This window comes from Pyxicephalus adspersus, chromosome 3 (genome assembly GCF_032062135.1).
Source record: "Pyxicephalus adspersus chromosome 3, UCB_Pads_2.0, whole genome shotgun sequence".
NCBI classification, from domain to species: Eukaryota; Metazoa; Chordata; class Amphibia; order Anura; family Pyxicephalidae; genus Pyxicephalus; species Pyxicephalus adspersus.
Window position 1 is genome coordinate 82,797,735 of NC_092860.1, and position 19,043 is coordinate 82,816,777.

The 19,043-nt window shown below is 37.0% G+C and overlaps 1 protein-coding gene across 8 annotated transcripts in view; it reads left to right on the forward strand.

Moving 5' to 3' along the window:
* PTPN13 (protein tyrosine phosphatase non-receptor type 13) overlaps positions 1–19,043 on the forward strand; it is a 180,719-nt gene that overhangs the window by 82,954 nt on the left and 78,722 nt on the right. For all 8 annotated transcript variants that reach the window (XM_072405454.1, XM_072405460.1, XM_072405456.1 and 5 more), the window contains exon 2: positions 13,855–13,974. In XM_072405454.1, coding sequence (XP_072261555.1) covers positions 13,855–13,974 — 120 coding nt within the window. The remainder of the gene's footprint in view (positions 1–13,854; positions 13,975–19,043) is intronic.

Sequence of the window (19,043 nt, forward strand, 5' to 3'; positions counted from 1 at the left end):
AGAGACACACTCTCAATTTAAACCTGTCAGGGCTTTTCTGTATACCAAACTAAAGAGAAAAAAGGATTTGCCTTTACAAATACTTTACACTTACCATTTATATTATCACTGTAATACCTGAGCTGCTTAGCACCTAACATTCTCAAGCTAAAAAAGGAAACCTTTATGAAGAGGGTGGGAAACACTATGTAGGTTTTAGCTGATACAGGAGACAAACCAACCTTTTATGGTACACTAAATCCTTCTTTTTTTCAAAGTTTCCATCTTCCAACTCCATCCTTACCCATTCTGCAGGAAAGTATATTTCACTGCAGTAGGGACATTGCCTGTCCCTTTCCAGTCACAAAGACCTGTCTGAGCGCCTATTTTCAAAGCGAAACTTTAGTTTGGCTTTGATTACCCTGATTACATAGAAATTACACTTTGTGCCCATTCTGCAAATGACTGTTCTGCAGCTGATCCTGATAAAACATACCTTTGTGTTTCTGAGGTTTGCAATTATGAAGTTTCCACTTTGGTCACAAGCTTATGATGGGCATGTACAATGTGATGATTTCTTCCCCAGCTGGGAGGAAATGGTCAGTGATAGTGAACAAGTTCTGGGGACATTTTGACTTACGGTATACCTTCAGGGTGTATAGTGAAAGTCTATGTAATCTTACACGGGTGATTAAATGCTGCAAGAAGTAAAGGAAAAGATAATGAGCATGACAAGAAAAACTAGAATTATGCTGGAAACTAACTTGCATTTGTGTATTGATTTGCACTAATTATGTTAAATAATTAAAACTAAAAATCCCCTAAAATTTGATAGAAGGTATACTGGTAGCAACACTGAAAAATCAATATTTCACAATTACTTGTTTGTGGGAACAAAGTAGTCACTTGACCTGGTATCTTCTAAGCCTATGTTTCTATTTTGTAAAGCAGAGCTGTATATCTCTAGCCCTAAAGGGCCACACGCAGGCCAGGATTTTTATATACACAATCATTTTCTGATTCTTTGTAAACCACACCTTTCTAAATTTATAGTGTCTGGTAAAGAAATGCTACAGTGTGCGTGAATCTTGTCCCCCCAGGACTAGAGTTGTTCAACCCTGTTGTATAGCATTTCATTGACCTCACTGGCCATATTTCTAGCCATCAGAAAAGCCTTTTGCCACCCCCCTGCCCACCCGGACATGCGTATACCATAGTTGAAAATCTTTTATAAGCTATATTGGAGTCATAAGAATGAGCTTTGACTGTCGTGTGCATACTTTTGTATGGTGAATTTTAGAAATGTCATTAGTATTCATGCTTTTTGTTTGACTTGAGAAATTGCATTGGAATGTGAGCATTACAAATCTTTTCAAGCTTCCTAACTTCCTGTGTCTGTCTTGTTAGGCAGTTTGTTATCAGCAGTAGCATGGTTAGTCATACAGTTTACCAAAGGTTTAAATAAAAAATGCTCTCGGCCTACAGAAAAGCAATCATTTGCCTGATCAGCATATGCTTGGATTTGGCCAATGCTTATCTATAATTTACCATTTAAATTTCTTTGGAGAAACATTTTAAAAAATACAGTATTTTTCGGCGTATAAGACGACCCCCAACTTTTCCAGTTAAAATATAGAGTCTGGAATATACTCGCCGTATAAGACTACCCCTCTTCCAAGGCACACCCAAAAAAATTGAAAGGCAGGGCACAGACAGCCAGGCGCTTTATTAAATGCCGGCAGACAGCCAGTGCCAGCCTACACTGCCCCTTTAAGGCGCGCTCCACACTCAACCCGAAGACGCGCAGCCCTCCGAGTCGAATGGGCGGGTTCTGGTGGAGAGCCAATCCATGCTCACGTTCTCCTCGAGGTGTAGGAAGATTTTTGCAGCTTGCTTCCCCTTGCTTCATACTCCCCGCACAGAGCGGGGACTCGGCCGCGGCACCCCCCACTGGTGCTGCAGGTAAGTACCCGGCCTATAAGACAACCCCCGACTTTGGCACAGATTTTTCGGGGTTAAAAAGTCGTCTTATACTCCGGAAAATACGGTACTTATTCTTCACACACGTTCAATTGTTTTGAGCTTTACTGGTTCTATGAGCTGCATTTTATTAGTTTCCTCCCACATAGTACTGCTTTTAGTCTGGATTCACACTGTTTGATGCGTTAACGCACTCTATTGAATTTCAATAGAGTACCCAATCGGTACGTGCATGCAAATGATTCACGCTGGATTACTGGACATATCTGAAAGAAACAACAAGTTTCAAGTAAGAATTCACATTACTGTTGTTTTTAAGGCAGTCTTTACTTTTGGAATTATAGCAAGGTTTTTTTTTTTTTTTAGTAAGTTATATTTAAACAGAGTAAGAATTGTCCTTCAAGCTCATCGGGGAAAAACGTCTGAAAATTGACATCCTTTTAGGGATACTCAATAGTATTTTTTACCCCCCTACTTTTTATTTAGGAATTATTGAATCATCACTGACAGATGTCTAAATCAGTGGCCTGCGGCTCTGTCCCTGTTATGGACTCAACCTACCCACCCTCTCATCACAACCTGCTTGCTAAACATCCGGGGGGGGGGGGCAGTAGTACTTTTTTTTGCATCCACAAAATGTTTAGCAAGCAGGTCTGAGCCTGTGATAGGAGAGTGGGTAGGTTCTAGCATCATGACATCGCTCTGGGGGAAGTTTCCCTTTGAGTGTTACACCGCTCCCTATGCATGGGTGGTTCAGATTCTGTGGATTTTAAGGGTCCGAGAAGTCCAAAACTTTGGTGACCACTGGTCTAAATGGTTTGTACCTGCCTTAGATGGAATATATATGAAGAAAAAATACACTGCGCATCAAAAGCTGCCAGAGAAAACCTTTTGTCATGATAGTTCTGTATATCCTCTATGAATTCTAAGGTTTACGAATGTGTTATTCTTTTTTCTTTAAACCATTTATTTATTGCGTTATGAAATGCCCCATATATTTTTTTGAAAAAAATCTCTTTAAAAGTGTGGGTCTATGGATAAATTAATTTGTCAGATGAAACATTGCTACTCTCTTAAGCCTTTAGCACATGCTATATTTTTGTTCCCATATGCCAATTGTTTTACTGTTGCTAGAAACGATCACCAATGATCATTTGCTGCAGAAATTACTGAGCATGTGCATAAAAAGGTTAAACAAACAGAATCTGGAGCTCTTTGAAACCTTATGCTTGATGCAGTGATTTAATAGTGGCTGCATATCAGTTACCTTGACACATCAGACTTCTACCCTAATTCATTTGTAGTGTGAATGGGTATCTATCTCAATAGGCCTCATACATGTAGTTTTGTACATGATGACATTAGAAAGATGCGACTGGCCAGGTCTAACCAGTAGTTGCTCAAAGTAAAGAGAGGTTACAGGATAGAAAAGGGTAGACAATGTTTTTTTAATTATACTATATAGATAAAACTATAAAATAAGGTCTTGCAGTGTGGAAGAAGCCCCAATGTAAGGAGTATATTTAACATGTCTCCAGAGTTCAGCTTAAATACATTCTGAATTGTATAATTAACCATGATAAGCACTCCTGGCATTGTTATATGGTTTGTGTCCTGGTCACTTTTGCTGGATGACTTGGTTGATTTAAAAATATAATGTAAAATATAAATAAAGGCATGTAGAATAAAAAGGAATTTGTATATAGAATGTTATCATGAGTTAAATTTAATGTTGCTGTAACAGTGGTCCATTTAATCTGTTAAGTGGTTAGTAGTAAAACATGGGTAATATTCTTGAATCCCTGTTTCATGATAACACTTTCACACATTGCAAAATAAAATTTTAACACAACCTGCCAAACCCAGGCCCATTTCCCATACAATACCGTTATAGTTGGACGGCTTTGCACTTTGTTTATCTTTCTGATAACATTTTATTAGAAATGCTTTATTTTGATGCCACAAATGTCCTGAATATAACAGGCCAGCCTGTATTTGCCCAGAGCTGAATGCAAATATTTTGGTACGGTTTCAGTGTGTTTGTAGCTGTTTCATCTGGAATGATTCCCTAAAATTACTTGTGGCTACATTTGTAGATTGGAGTTATAATGTATCTCAGTGTTTATATTGAGTGGTTACATTTAAATGTGATTTGAGGACTCTTTTATATGTGGGAACTTGCTTTTGTAAATCTGTTATTGAAGTAAAAACTTGTGTAAAAGTATCTGTGGACTAGTCAATTTTTCTTTCCTTTTACCATCACAAGAAAAATTACTTTTAATGTAAACTTTCAGAAGAAATTTCTCCTTAGGAAGACAGGGTAGGTGGTGTAGACCAAATCAGCGGCATACTGAGGCACTGACCTCAAAAATCTTTACTAAAAGTGAATGACCCCGCACACACCCCGCACACATTTGGTCTATCCTCCCAATCCTATGAACCTCTGACACACCTAATACCTAATGTGCAAACTTCCTGCCAGGTCCTTATTATTGTGTGCATGGGGGTTCCTTGCTCTGTGACATGCAAACAATCTGCCGCCAACAGATTTACACAGCAAGATTTACACTAGATTTACACAGATTTACACTGTTTTAGGGGGACGGGGGGCGAGTGCAGAGTGACCCACAACAAAACTCATTGTGCTTCAGGTAAAAAGATCCCACAAAGATGGTTGGACTGTCCAGAATGTGAATTTTTTTTTTGCCACAAATAAAAATAAATAACTTCAGATATACAAGAAGCTTTCATTAGCTTTCCCACCCCACTTATTGTTTGTTGTTTTCCAGAAAATAATTTTTAAACTATCAACTATTATCTGATTAGGTGACATTTCTACGTGTGAAATCTTAACATGAACCACCTGTGGTGTCTCCAGTGGTGGGGATTAAACATCACACCAGAAGAACTGTCACACCACCTGACTTTTGATGGATTTCAGCTGGTTTCTTTTTACTCATTCTTACCACAAAATTGAGTAACTTTGGAATTTAGTAACTTTTCATGATATGCATTTCTTTTGACTTTTGATTAATGATTTGGTTTACCGTGAAAAGACTCAGATTTTAAGGCTTTCAGGGGTCAGAGCTGGCCTGACTTTATTTATACTAATTAATTGATGCCCACAAATATTTTGTGGTTACCACTTGGATTGAGTTTAGTGGTTACCCCTTGTCCTGCCACCAAAATGTTTCCATTTTTCAATTAATGTACTAATGAACAACACATTAATTAGGATGGAACTTGGCGAGACAGCTTAGGTGGAGTCTGTGTGCTGCTGAAGTACAAAGTCTTCCTGCGGTGTTTTTACCCTGGAGTTCATAGACAGGGCTTGGTTCAACCTGATTCCTCTTGATTGGTTGTTCTTTTTCTGTGAAATGATTGCTTGCTCATAGTGAAATGAAAAATTCCAGACAAATTCTTTAAGTGCCCGAGAAGAAAAGCCTAAGACTTTCATCTTTTTTTTTAAAATCCTAGACAAGTTAATAAAACATAACATAGGGACATCGTAAAATTCCAGTAAGAATGCTTCTTTCAAATTCCAACATCTTAATGTGAATTGCCTTTTTTTTTTTTTGTCAGCGCTTATGCCTGCAAGTTGTAGTAATGCTGGATGATCATTTTATATGTCTTTCATTATGCATATTGGAAAATCAAGTTATATAAGCTTTGATCTGTCCTGATGGAATATTAATTAGTGCCTAGAATTTGTATGAACAAAGACATTGCTGTGCCTTGAACCTACCACACCACATAACATTGATTGCGGCCTGCCATGTTGTCTTGTTGCAGAACAGCCCAGACTTGTTGGTCTGCTGGTTATGTGTCATGTCAGCCATCTCCCATCTTCCCAGCTGTGTGCAGTACACTTACTGACTTTTATGTGAGGTGGAGATGTAAGTAGTCTTGTGGTGGGCTGCATTGCTGTGCATTCTAAATGGACCTGCAGTTTGGAGCACAACAATGCATGGTATTGTCCTCTCCTCCTCCTTTGTCACTGTCGGTATCTGTCTGTCATTTGCAACATTATTTAATGTACAGCGCTGCGTAATATGCTCTAAAAATACGGTTTATTAATAATATCCTGCGCTATGATATACTGTTGAACAAAAAAGTACATGCACACTTTTTTTTGCACTGCACCCAATTATTGAACTCGTTCAAATGAAGTTGTGACTCTCATGAGCTTAACTAGATATGCAAGAACTCAGCCTTAATGTCTCTTTAAGTGGTTGGAGAGGTGAGATACATCTTTTACTGTAATTATTTCTGTAAGGGCTTGGATGAAAGTGAATTTACTCTTTGCTGAGTTTCTGTTTTTCTAACTCTTGCAGGACTAAACGTGACCACAAAAATTTGTGTAATTGTCCAGGGATCTGGTAATTGTGGGGAGCAGGCTTCTGGCTTGCCTTTCCCTAGAACAACAGTCTTGGTTAGAAGCCGTACATTTTTATATGGTGAGCAAAGGCTTTTTTTGGACTATTGCTTTATTATTGTCAGTTACTTTTCTATATTGTTTTGGAAATTGTAGTTTAGTGTCATATATTACCTGATGTATATATGTGTCCATACACATACACACTGTCCACTTTATACCTTACCTTGCTAATACAGGTTTGGACCCCTTTTTGCCTTCAGAACTGCTTAAACTCTTTTTGGCATGGATTCAACATGGTGCTGGAAACGTTCCTAAAGGTTTTTTTATCTATATTGACATTATTGCATCACTGCAGTTGCTTCAGATTTGTCAGCTGCAAATCTATTCATCCCAAAGATTTAACATCCCAAAGGTGCTCTATTAGATTGATATCTGGTGACTTAGAAGGCTGTTTAAATGTAGGAATGGTTTAGGATAATTTGTGACTTGCGGAATTATGTTGTGGCATTTGAAGGATGTTCAGATGATACATATTCAATGTACAGCTCTGTGTAATTTGATGGTGATATATATATATATATATATATATATTACTGTTTAACAATTATACTAGTAAAAAAGATCACCTACACTATATTACACCGCCAGCCTGAACTGTTGACACAGGGCAGGATTAACCCATGCTTTCATGTCGATGACGCCAGATTCTGGCCCTACCATCCAAATGTCACAGCAAAAATGAAGACTTTTCAAACCAAGTAATGTTTTTCCAATCTTGTTCAGTTTTGGGGAACCTGTGTGGCACCCAGTCTGGTCTTCTGCTGCTGTAGCCCATCTGTTTCAGGGTTGGACGTTTTGTGTATTCAAAATGCTTTTCTACATACGTTGGTTGTAAAAAGTGGCTGAAACTGAGAACAGTGGCCTGTGTATGTATTTAATTTTTTATATATATATATTCCACACAGTTTTGTAAATGCATGCTCTAAAGAATTTAGTAAAAGACTCAGCTCAAGGCTTCCAACAATTTGCATGCCATGCCCGCAGAAAGATGGTGGTACATCAAGCTATGCCAATAGAAAGATTGCTGTTTCCTGTAGCCTGACCCTGCTGGGAAAACGTTATTAGTTTTATTAATATTTATTTCAAATTAGTACTTGAATGATATTGACGTCCCTAATATTGTGAAGAAAAAAGTACAAAGTACAATTTATTTTTTATTCTTTTCTATCAATAAATTTTTCATTTATTTTAAGGATAGGTAGGAGGACCCACAGAATGAACAAAGCAGACACAGGAGATATGCTGTATTTCAGGTATCTGGTTGTAGCCTTCTCTCCAGCAAGGAAAACAGTGAGCAGCCCAGTAGTGGCTTCACAAATTCTCACTCTAAAGCGTGTGACTCCAGTAGTTGCAGGCAGCAGTGTCTTAGTTATAAATCTTTGATTTTCGAGTTTGTGTACTTTCAAATGCCTTTGTATTTTCTCCCATTGCTTAAAATATACTCAAAACAGTGTGCAGACATTTAGGAGAGGACCATAAATAGATTCTCCCACTCATTTGTATGGTTTACCCTGTATTATCTGAATATAATTATATGGTGTCTGGACATGTGTGAAAACCATTTCACAATAACTGTATACAAATAGATTTCTGGTTGTCAGTTTTGTACTAGATTGCACTAAAATCAACCATACCATACATTTTTTTTACTATAAATATATTTTTACTACTATTTTAAGTACAATGTTTTTGTATGTCCTACACTCTAATTTGTCATTAAGTGATTTTCACATAGTGCATTTCACATAACCACAAACCACAATATTTTGTTCAGGGTTTAAAACTATGTGTTTTCATGCATCAAGAGATATATATATATATATTTTTTTTTATTACAGAAATAAATACCAGGGTTATCGTTCCATTACATTTGCAGTGCATGTTTCCCTGTTTTATGTACATAACTATATTAAAATGTTTAGCCTCAGATTTTAAAATATAAAGACTTATCGAAATGGTCATAAATCTGGTATTAGTCATTCAGAAAGAGCCTATGTTTGTGTACTTGGTTGTACAATGTAAGGGATTTTGTGATTTACCTGAGGCTATGTAATGTCACTCTTCTCATCCGTTGGACTTTGTTATGCTTTGTTTACACAAAAAGAACATATTATCGTAAACAGTATTCATATATTATTTTGTAGATTAGCTATAATGAGCAGATGTTCCCCAAAATTTGGGGACATCCACCAGTAGACCAAAGCACTGGGCTTGCTGTGGATTTAAACAAGCACCACACTTCCATCCCTTCTCTCACACTAACCTGGATACATAGGGATTTTCCATTCAGCTGGCATTGTGCTGGTTTTGAACAATTTTTACCACAATTTTGTTCTTTGGTTGTGGGGAAATAATTGAAACACAAGTTCAAAAGTATCGCTTTTTGAATGACGGTTAGAAGGTTCTCTGAAATGCCAAATAAAAATCAGTTTAAGTAACTTTTGACAATATTCCATATAAGTTCAATTGGTGAGACTTAAAGGAAAAATAACTGTGGGTAAATGCCCTAATTTTTCCAGCATTCAATGGAGGACATAGGTCTCTGTTCCACAATATGTGGGTATAGTCACCACTTTTGAGGTTTGGCCACTATTTACATCAAAATGTCTGAAGTTTCACATATTTTGTAAGGAAAATGTATTAAAGATTAAATATAGTAGTAAAACATTGCAAATTAAATGAAAAATACTCATATTTTACTTGATAATTGTGCTGTGATCCTTAGGATTCCCTGATCTTCACATACTCCAACTTTGGTTGAAATAATACGCAAAGCTTTGTACGTTTACAAATTCTGCTGTAGTTTATGTTTCCCCCACCCTTAGCTTTTTCCATTTGTGTATTCTGGCAAGTTTACTCGAGATCTATTAACAAGGCCACAATAATTCTTTACAATATCTACATTTTTTACCATACTTCATATTAAATTATCTAATCCCTTTCTTCTAACTTATAGTTTACGAGGAGGACAAACAAACAAAAAAAGGTCCCTTTTAAACAAAGATGATGACCCCACAAATGATCTTATAGAAATACCTAGGAAAACACTGGGCAGGTTTAGGAGTTTCAGGTTGCTCTTGAATTTGACCTCTTTGTTTTTTCTGCCTAAGAGTAATGTGAAACTTATGGCATTCACTCTTTCGCTTGCTGGCCATTGGTTTACATATGTTATTGTTTCTGGCTACTTTCCAGATAGGCTGTTAGCTTGGCATGCAAATTCCTTTGATGATCCGTAATAGCCACATGTTGCTTGCTTTTAAAAATATATTAAAAAGATGACATAAATAGAAATATTATTATAAATAGGTGTTATATGCAGTGGTGCTTTGTATGAAGAATGAACTAATTTATCAAGCTGAATATTGTCACAGCTTCAGAACACATGTTTTAGGAGTCCAAAGCTGTGCAATTAAAAAAAAAAAAAAAAAAAAAAAAAAAAAAAAAAAAAAACAAAAGTATATATGTAAATGCATACACACATAGCACTAAAACATGAACATCCAGGAGCTGCCAAAGCAGGTTTGTCAGGGCTTTTAATCAACACCTGGCGCTTACATAAGGTAGAGCATGAAAGCTTACATGAAAAAATTCCTGTAGACTAAAAGTTTGGTTGCTAGGTAGTATGTGGAATCCAGTTCCCAGACCAGAATGTAATGAAATCAAAGAAAACAAAAACCTTACTCCATTATGTGTGATTAGGACATTATCAGACTGAGAAGTGTATAGGCAGAAAAAAAACATTTATTGATTACGGTCAGTTCATCTGTCACCCCAATCTTCTTGGTTGGTTTACTTAGCAATAAGAAGCTTATTTCCTGACGTGCTACTTCAGAGAATCACAGAACATTGGCAGAAAGGGAAACCGAGTTGCCTTAACCATTTTGGTTACTTCTTCTGAACGTTTATCTTCTAGCGGTTATAATGATGTGATTAATCTGTTGGAGCTCATGGGTAATTTTGGCTTTAATTCCCATTCAACTACTTCCATGACATTTCACAGATCCTCTAGCATCTACACTAAGAACACAGTAGTAAGGTAGTCCTTAGTGTTGCCATGTGTACAGAATATTCCCATTTATTCTGAGGCAAACTTTGCAGGGTCCAGCAAGGTGTGCTGTAGAGGCTTCTAAAGTTTAAAAATGCTGCCTCTCTGTTTCCTTCCTTGGCAATTTTTGCATTTCAGTGCCAATTCTAGGTGTGCTACTAGGACAGGCATGACAGCTGGTAACATGCCTTCACAGTCCATAGGATCATGTAATATGGATAGTTGGCAGCCATTGCTGTTGGCTGTTTATGTTCTGCACCAACTGGTGTCTCACCCACTTCCTTAAGAGCTTGCTTTATACTTGGGAGAAGAATGATTTCCTGTTCCCAGGGATTACCATCTTGGAGGGCAGATTCTGGAGGTAGTTCATCGTAGCAATATGTCACCCCACCAGGCACACCGGTTCATCCACCCTCATGGGGGTCTAGTGTGCTGCTGTCCAGTAAGGCTCTGATGTACATTTGCAGACCACACTCACTACAGTCTGAGCAGAATGCACCCTTTGTGATTGAATCACTTGTTGCATTTTGTTTTGCTCAGAAAGTTATCGGAATTTTTTCAAATTTGACAGAGCTTTCAAACGAGAGGTGATACCTTTCAATAGGAACACCTAGTCTGTGATAAGTGTTTTAAGAGGTATATTCCCATGACTTTAGAAAAAAATCCCTCATAATATTTATTGTGTTTTAGGACAGGGTAAGGATATCTCTTCCATAGTGGGACATAGTATTTTTTTCTAACAGGGATTTTAATAACTTCCCTAGACTATCCAAAGAACAACAAACGCCTTTAGATATACGTGCACCAAAAGGGCCACTATAGTTTAATATGGTATGTAAAATGTACATATTAAAAAGCAATTATCTTTAATGTGTGTATTTCATGAACTGTGTGCAAGGTTAAGCATTGTGTGAGTTGGGGGAGTGTATATGGACATGATCACTACAATAGGTGCTGTCAGAGATCCTACCTTTGCTATAACTCGGTAGCTTCTAGACTCCATGCAGCAAGTGTATATCGTATTAATGAAGCACAATCCCACAATACTTTCCCCCATAGAGCTGCCTCATGCATTATACTTTAAACAACCAAAACTACAAACAGCCACAGTTTTAGAAACCTAAACATAATCTTTGGAGTCACAGCACATATTGTAGAAGCAGCAGATGGAAAGTCTTCAGCAGGAAAATAAAAGCTTGACCACTTAACAGTTACAAATGTCATGTCTCTTTTGCTACTTCAATAAATGTTGAGTCATTGGTTCACAAGAATGATTTTGTGTTTGTCTTCCCGTGCTTGCATCATTTTCCCACACATTCCACATTTTTTCTCTGTGTAAAATGGATTTCCTTTGTACCTTTCTCTCATTCAGACATGGCTGGATTCAATCTCAAAGCTTGTCAGATTATTTTGTAAAGGAATAAAACAAAAACAAAACTTGTCTCCTTGATTTCCTGTTCAGTTTTTTGGGCTTTTTTTTTTTTAGAGAGGTTGTAAGATTATTTTACAATGACAGCAAGGCATAGAGTAATAACATTTAGGCTTACAAAAGCGAATCTCTGAAAAAAATGATCTGTAATTAGCTGCTTGGTGCAATTTCTCCTTATTCAGCTCTCATTTAAAGCAAGTAATTCATAATTTTTAGGTAGAATTAGTATTGTGTTTGCAGATTTCAGCAACCTGAATTGCAATGATTGCTATGGGTTATTCAGTCATTACCTAAAATGTTTTGTTTTAACATTTATATCTTATGTTGGCAGTGGTCACTGTTATTGACTGCACACTTCTCCAGAAGAGACTTATTAGCTACTACAGTTTAAGCTCATCTTCTCCTGCACGCATTTGCATTCTGTTTGTGATTCCATTGGAAAGATTTTTCCTTATTGCCCTTGGGTAAGAAATTAGGGAAATGTATGTCAAATGGATTAGAAGATTTAGACTACAACAAGAAGAACTAAACTGTGGAATTAATGCCCTAACGAGGCAGATGGTAGACACAGGGCTGGTTATGAGCATTGCATGTGGTATTCCTGCAGCTAATCTTTCTCATTACATGCCGAGTTGTGTGCTGTGACTGTGTATGCATACAACTATTTTGATAGAGGTAGTGCTTTGCTTCCACATCTGAAGTCTTTCCTTCAGATGTTACTTTTGTGATATTTCCAAGGTGTACTCCGTATTTCCCAGAATCTCGCACTGCAGATATACAGCTATGGGCCTGTGGACACAAGAATGTTTGGAATCCTTCCATACCAGAAACTACGTTGCTATTTTTCAGGAGAAATTAAATACAAAAGGTAGATTTTTAGTATGCTACTTAGGCACACCTAACATTTCCAGATGTTTCCTATTATGCCAATTTTTCACTTTAAGTTCAGTACTTCTTTAAAGAAAAGAGCTATTTGTTTCTTTTGTAAAGTCATCACTACCCAGAAAAAAAAATTTCCTTTCAACAATGGCAGTCCAGAGCTACTTTAGGCTGTCTCACATGAAAAATCCAGCATGTTGGGGGACCACTGCGGTCTCTCGATATGAATTATTGATCCGTCCTGGTTGATCAGTGAACAACCGAGTGGAGCCGACCAACATACTTTCTTATGAAAGGGAAAACGGCAGGATGCCACCCACTCCTCTCCACATACAGAGCAGGGCTGTGTGTACTGTGCTCCTTCATTCTTCTGTTACTGAAAATGATCACCAAAGATAGTTTCTGGTGAAAAAAAATCTGACATCTTTGCACAGCTAAAATGATATGACATGCTTTTACTATCTACATTGCAAAGATTTGCAGTATTTCCAGTGAAGGTCTTTTTTTTGGCTGCCTCACCGCAGGCTGACTGATTGTCTAGACTCCTCTAAATATACAATGTTTGCTTTGCTTGTACTGACCACTATCCTCTATGATTGTTTTTTCTTGTGTACTTTCCTAATGAATATAGCCATTGCCTCTGCAGTGTTTCATGCTTTACAACAGCTGCTCTGGTAAATAATAAAGTTAATGTTGCCTTGCAACTGCCTTGTAAGTGCCATTTTCTCACTGTGCTGTCATATCAAGCTTTGTAGCTGGTATACCTGTAATTGATCTGGAAATGAGCATAGGCGGATGTAGCTGATAATGAAACAGATGTCGAGGACAATTGAAGGCTATCTTTTCCACAGTCATTAATACAATCGAAAATGTGCAGGGGGGCCCAAAGCCTGACCACCATTATGTTATCTGTTTGGAAACAGAATTCAAGCATGGTTTATCGGTGCTACTCAGATGGTCTGCATATGCAAAATAGAGCCGTTCTGTTTATTTAGAGCTTGTTTTGTGTTTGCTTTTAAAGCTGCTTGCTAAATGGTGCAGATAAACCTATTAACATGTTAAGTGGTTTTCTAATGAGTTTTTATCATCTTTCAATTTGTTCAGATAATATGCATGTGTCACTGGCTGAAGCTTTGGAAGTTCGAGGAGGACCGTTACAAGAGGAGGAAATATGGGCGGTATTGAACCAAAGTGCAGAAAGCCTGCAAGAGCTTTTAAGGAAAGGTGAGAACACTTATGTTAACACATTAGAAAAGAATACAAAACTATCTGGAAATATTAAGTAGTTATAATGTGACTTGACCCAGCATTATCTTAGTGATGGCTTGGAAACTCATCTTCCATAATCATAACTTTTTCCTACGTAGACCAACACCAAAGATCTCCCAAAGGTTCTATAACCCTATAAGGTTGAAGTTCCAAAAGTATCAGGAGTTGATTTTCCTATAAAATTACCTTTACAATTATTTATTCTTTCTTATACAAGACATAAAAGCAAGATAAAAATAGCATATATATTTCCTGCAATTTAGGGAAGAATTGAGAGATCAAAAATCTGACAACCAGCTCAGACACCATCAGTGTGGTTTTGATCTGGCTTCTACATACATTACACTACATAGTTTATCATTCCCCACTCCACTACCCCACCCATATACAGTTCTCCTTAGCCTCAGCAGTCATATATTGAGTTCTGTTAACTTTACCTTCTTTCCCCAACTGCCCCTAACGCACACCACGGCAACTATATTGAATACTTCACTGAAGCCATGCAGTGGACACTTCATTGAAGCACATTTTACAATTTGAGCGCCCAAATCCTAAATGTCAGTACAGAATTGCCCAAAGCAATAGCTTAGATTTTCACTTTTCGTTCTCCATCTTTAATTTGGCGGGTTGACCATGCTTGCTACGTTCACATGGTCTCCTATAACTACTGTATAATGGTTTAACTATGTGCAAAACCTCTCCAAATAAGCAATTCACAATGTCTTCAGTTCTAAAAAGTTACTTAAGTGTTTTTTTTTTTTTTCACCCAAACAGTACGTGTTTTCATAATATTTTTCCTTAAATATCAGTGGTCCTTTTGACATGTCGTGGTTTTGGTTTTATGTTTCCATGACACTTTTCTAGTGCCTTAATTTCTTGGTTTAAAATTTAGCAGTAGGGTTGGGTCACATTTGTATATTGGTAATAAACAATATCATTTATAATACTTGGCAGGATATAGTCCCCCATAATATTTAGTGCAGACAACAAAAAATACATTTTTTAACTGATTCCCCCAAACATGCTACAGTGATCGATGTTCATTGTTAAAATTACCTGTAGATTCCCTATACTAGTCAAAGTAACTTTAAAGAACATTGGCAACTTGTCCTTGACTTCCTAATTACCTTCCAGGCCACCAGACTGCTTAAGACTCCTTTGCAGTGTTCAACTCAGTAATGATTTTAAGCCAGGTGGGAAGAAATTGTAGGTGGGTGGCAGCCCCAGTATTGTAACTGAACTCTTCAGTAACCACCCAAAAACAGCCGGGTAGTTACTGAAAAGTGCCGGGTAGTGCGCCCAGCCAAAAGGGGCTGGCGAAAACACTGCTCCTTTCTAAGATTTGTCTTTCTTCAAGGCTCACATCTTGCAGACTCTACTCTGTATGATAGTGTTCAGGCCAGGTGATTGGATGATATTGTTACGAAGCAGGATGTGTGTCACTTGTCTACCCCCCTCCTATACATAGAAATACCAGGTATTTCCCTGGTTGGGGAGTGTGGGAACATAAACACTGGATCCTCATTTTTATCATCTGTAAAGGTAACTAGTTACTTTGCCTAGTTTTGGCAAAGTATCTGTTCGCTTTACCGTGTTATAGTATTGTTTATTAATATTATGAATAAAAGTTCCTTAGTAATAGACATTTTTCTAAATTTGAACAGATTATAGGGCAGGTTTATTTGATGACAACAGCTATAAAGGTGCTAGTACGTAGTATATCATTTAGCTTGCCAAACCCAAACTGGTCTGCTCTATCCGCCTACTTAACTACATGCAATAATTGGCATGTTATGGGAAGGAGTGCTAGCAATAACAAACATGCTAAATCTTGTACTGAGTAATGAGGTAAATGCGCCAAAATTAAAATTTAGAACACATTTTAAGGTAGATATATCACTTTTATTTACAGCATCTGTGTTACTGCTGTTAAATTTGCCTTTCTACCATTGCTACAGGGCAATTGTCTTAATATTATTAATAATAATAATAATAATAATTAAAACATTGAATCTTTTTTTTCTATTTAATATTTGTGTTTACATGAATGCAAAGGGCTAAATATTGGGTACCGTGAGGTAATATGTGCAGTCTGCCGAAAAGAACAAGCTATGAAGTTTTATGTGTGTTAGAACCTAACTAAAGTTATTACTTGGACTATAGAAAAAATAATTAAAACTTTTACGTTATGTAAAACTGTATTTGCTCCCCAACATTAGGATCTCACCAATAGAACTCCATCATTGGTGTCTGTGAGGAAAAAAGGAAATCAATTGGTGTGTTAGCCCTTCAGCATCTCCTAAAATACCAGTTTTGGGAAAACAGACCCTTTAATTTCTTCATGTGTGAAATATATTTGGTTTGTAGAACAATACCACTTCAGCTCCAGCACTGATATTCTCCATCTGTGAACCTATAGATACCACTATGTAGTGTGCTACAAATTTATGTCGTGTCCTACAATTTTATGTCCAGCAGCTTGTGTCCGACTCTGCCTGAGGTTTCTGTTCAATGATGCAGAAACCTTTCAGTAAGACTATAACATAAGCTTAAGCCCAGCACCATCAGGCAAGTATGACTAAGGAGGATTTCAAGGGACCACCAGATGGCATGTACTGACCTATGCCCTTTTATACAAAGTGTGATAAACTGTATACATGTTTATGTCTGGTGTTCTGAGCTGTAACAAAAGCTGGAATGTATGCTTTTTGGTTTTTCTATTAATTATTACTGGGAGCGATTGATTCTGTGAGAAGCTGTGTCCCATAAAGCTTTGTGTTAATAATAGAGATTTCTCTATAAGAATCATGAGCTCTGTCCAAAAAAGATTCCAGGGAAAGAATGAGCAGCATAGTAGTAATATCACCGAATCTTATACCTCCTAAGACTAATAGTTGGAGGCACAGTGTGTAGTTGTGGCCATGTGCTGATCGATATTTTAAATAGATGCGATGTTAGATTCAATAGAATAATTAAATCTTGCCCAAATCTTTTGGAAATAGGACATTATAGAATAACGTTTGATCAGCATATTCATGATATCACCAGTATTCATGTTTTTTGTACAGTCGGTGCTGCCTCCTACTTTGACCACCAATACTGTAACTCCGTTGAAGGAACTCGCCCTCCTCTCAGCATCAGAGTTGCAAACTATGACATTTCTATCACAGTCATATTGATAATAATATAGTGTTGGGTATATTTATTTATAAAAGATAATTAAACTACTAGTATCTCTTTTGCCATGTGTCTGGAGTAAGATCGGACACGGGCTTGGTCTGGCACTGAAGGAGGATTCTTTGAGAACAGCCACTCCATAGCTGGTAATCATGACCCACTGTGTGTAACTAGGGGAATACCACCTCATGGATCAGAAAGTAATGTTGCTGAGCGCAGTGTAAGAAATAAAGTCTAAACACACATTACAGTGCACACTGAAACAGTCGGCAGCATGTGTTATGCAGTAAGTGCTTTAATGAGCAGCATATTATATACAGTATCAAACACGGTCCAGCATTAGGAAACCTATAGTACAACATGCAGTAGTCAGGAGTATGTAAGAACTTAAGCTTTATATAATGCATTTTATGGTATACTCTGCTGTACATACCATTTTCCATACTGACTTGGAATTGTGTGCCAGTTTATACATTTTCTATTCCGCACTTATGCTATACACTGTGATGTACATTCCCTATTCTATACTGTTCTATTTTTTTATTATTTTTTTTATGCCATTCCTTAACTTATTCTGTACACCCAGCAGTACATTCATTGTTCCACATCCCCTCATTCTGTATGCTATGCTGTACAATTCTTATTCCTAACCACCTCATTCTATACACCAAACTGTACATTCCCTATTCTCCATTACCTCATTTTGTATGTTGTGCTGTACGTTCCTTATTCCACTCCAGCTCATTATGTCTATCCTGCTGAAATTCAGATGCAGGAAAGAAAACCAATAGCAGTGCTGATGGCTGTGTTTCAAATATGGCAGCATTGTACTGTATTGGGTTGTTGAAGTTTGTTAAGCTTTAGGTGGCATATAATGCTTCTGGTTATTATACTTGTGGATGCAGATTCGTATGTTTGGGTATGACAATTTTGCAAAATATACAATAGCGATTGTTTTATGTGCTTGAGGGTTTGATAAAATATTGTATAATGTGTAGGCCTGTTGCCATCAATAATAATAAAAAAAAATCTTTTAACACCCACTCATAGTAGGTAAATAAATAGAGCACCACATATATCTCTATAAGGAGAGCCCTTATGGTTATTTCCTCTTGTGGACCTTAATTCCTTTAGCCTGACCCAGATTATTTGTTAGGCATGCCTTCTTTTGTAGTTAATGCTGTATAACTGAATGGATTTTGACTACAATGGTGTGAAACAGACGCTATTTCTTTTTGTATTGGTCCTTCCATAATTTGAGTGTTTTTCACAGTCTTCCAAAATATGTGATAAAACACTAGACCACACATCCTTAAAATCTAGTGTAAATTTAGAAAATGTTCCACAGTCTGTGACACTGGATTGCTTAGTCACTGCTGATATTGTTTAGATGAGCCATGAACATAAAAAAAAACACATTTATATACAAAGCAAGTATAATGATATACACCCATATGTAATAATCACTCCTAGCTACACACCTTACACCTCCCTTTTCAATATTGTTTAAATATATAGATGGATTCATCGCTTACTAATATTTTACATGTATCATTACTGCATTCTATACCATAATGCAGATAACTTGCTGCCTCATAAATAGATTATATATTCTTTTGTATGGTCATATAACAGATGCTCTATATTTGTAAAGGTTTGTTAGTAATGAACAACCAAAATTGCTTGTGTGTACACCCTAAATTGTAATTAGGACCGTGGACAGTCAAACATTTATATATCCTTTACTTTTCCAAACAAGTAGTAAATTACCTTTAAAGAGCAACACCTGCTATAAAAATGAAAGGGCCAAAAATGTTTCACCATAAAATTTCACCTCTTAAATATAG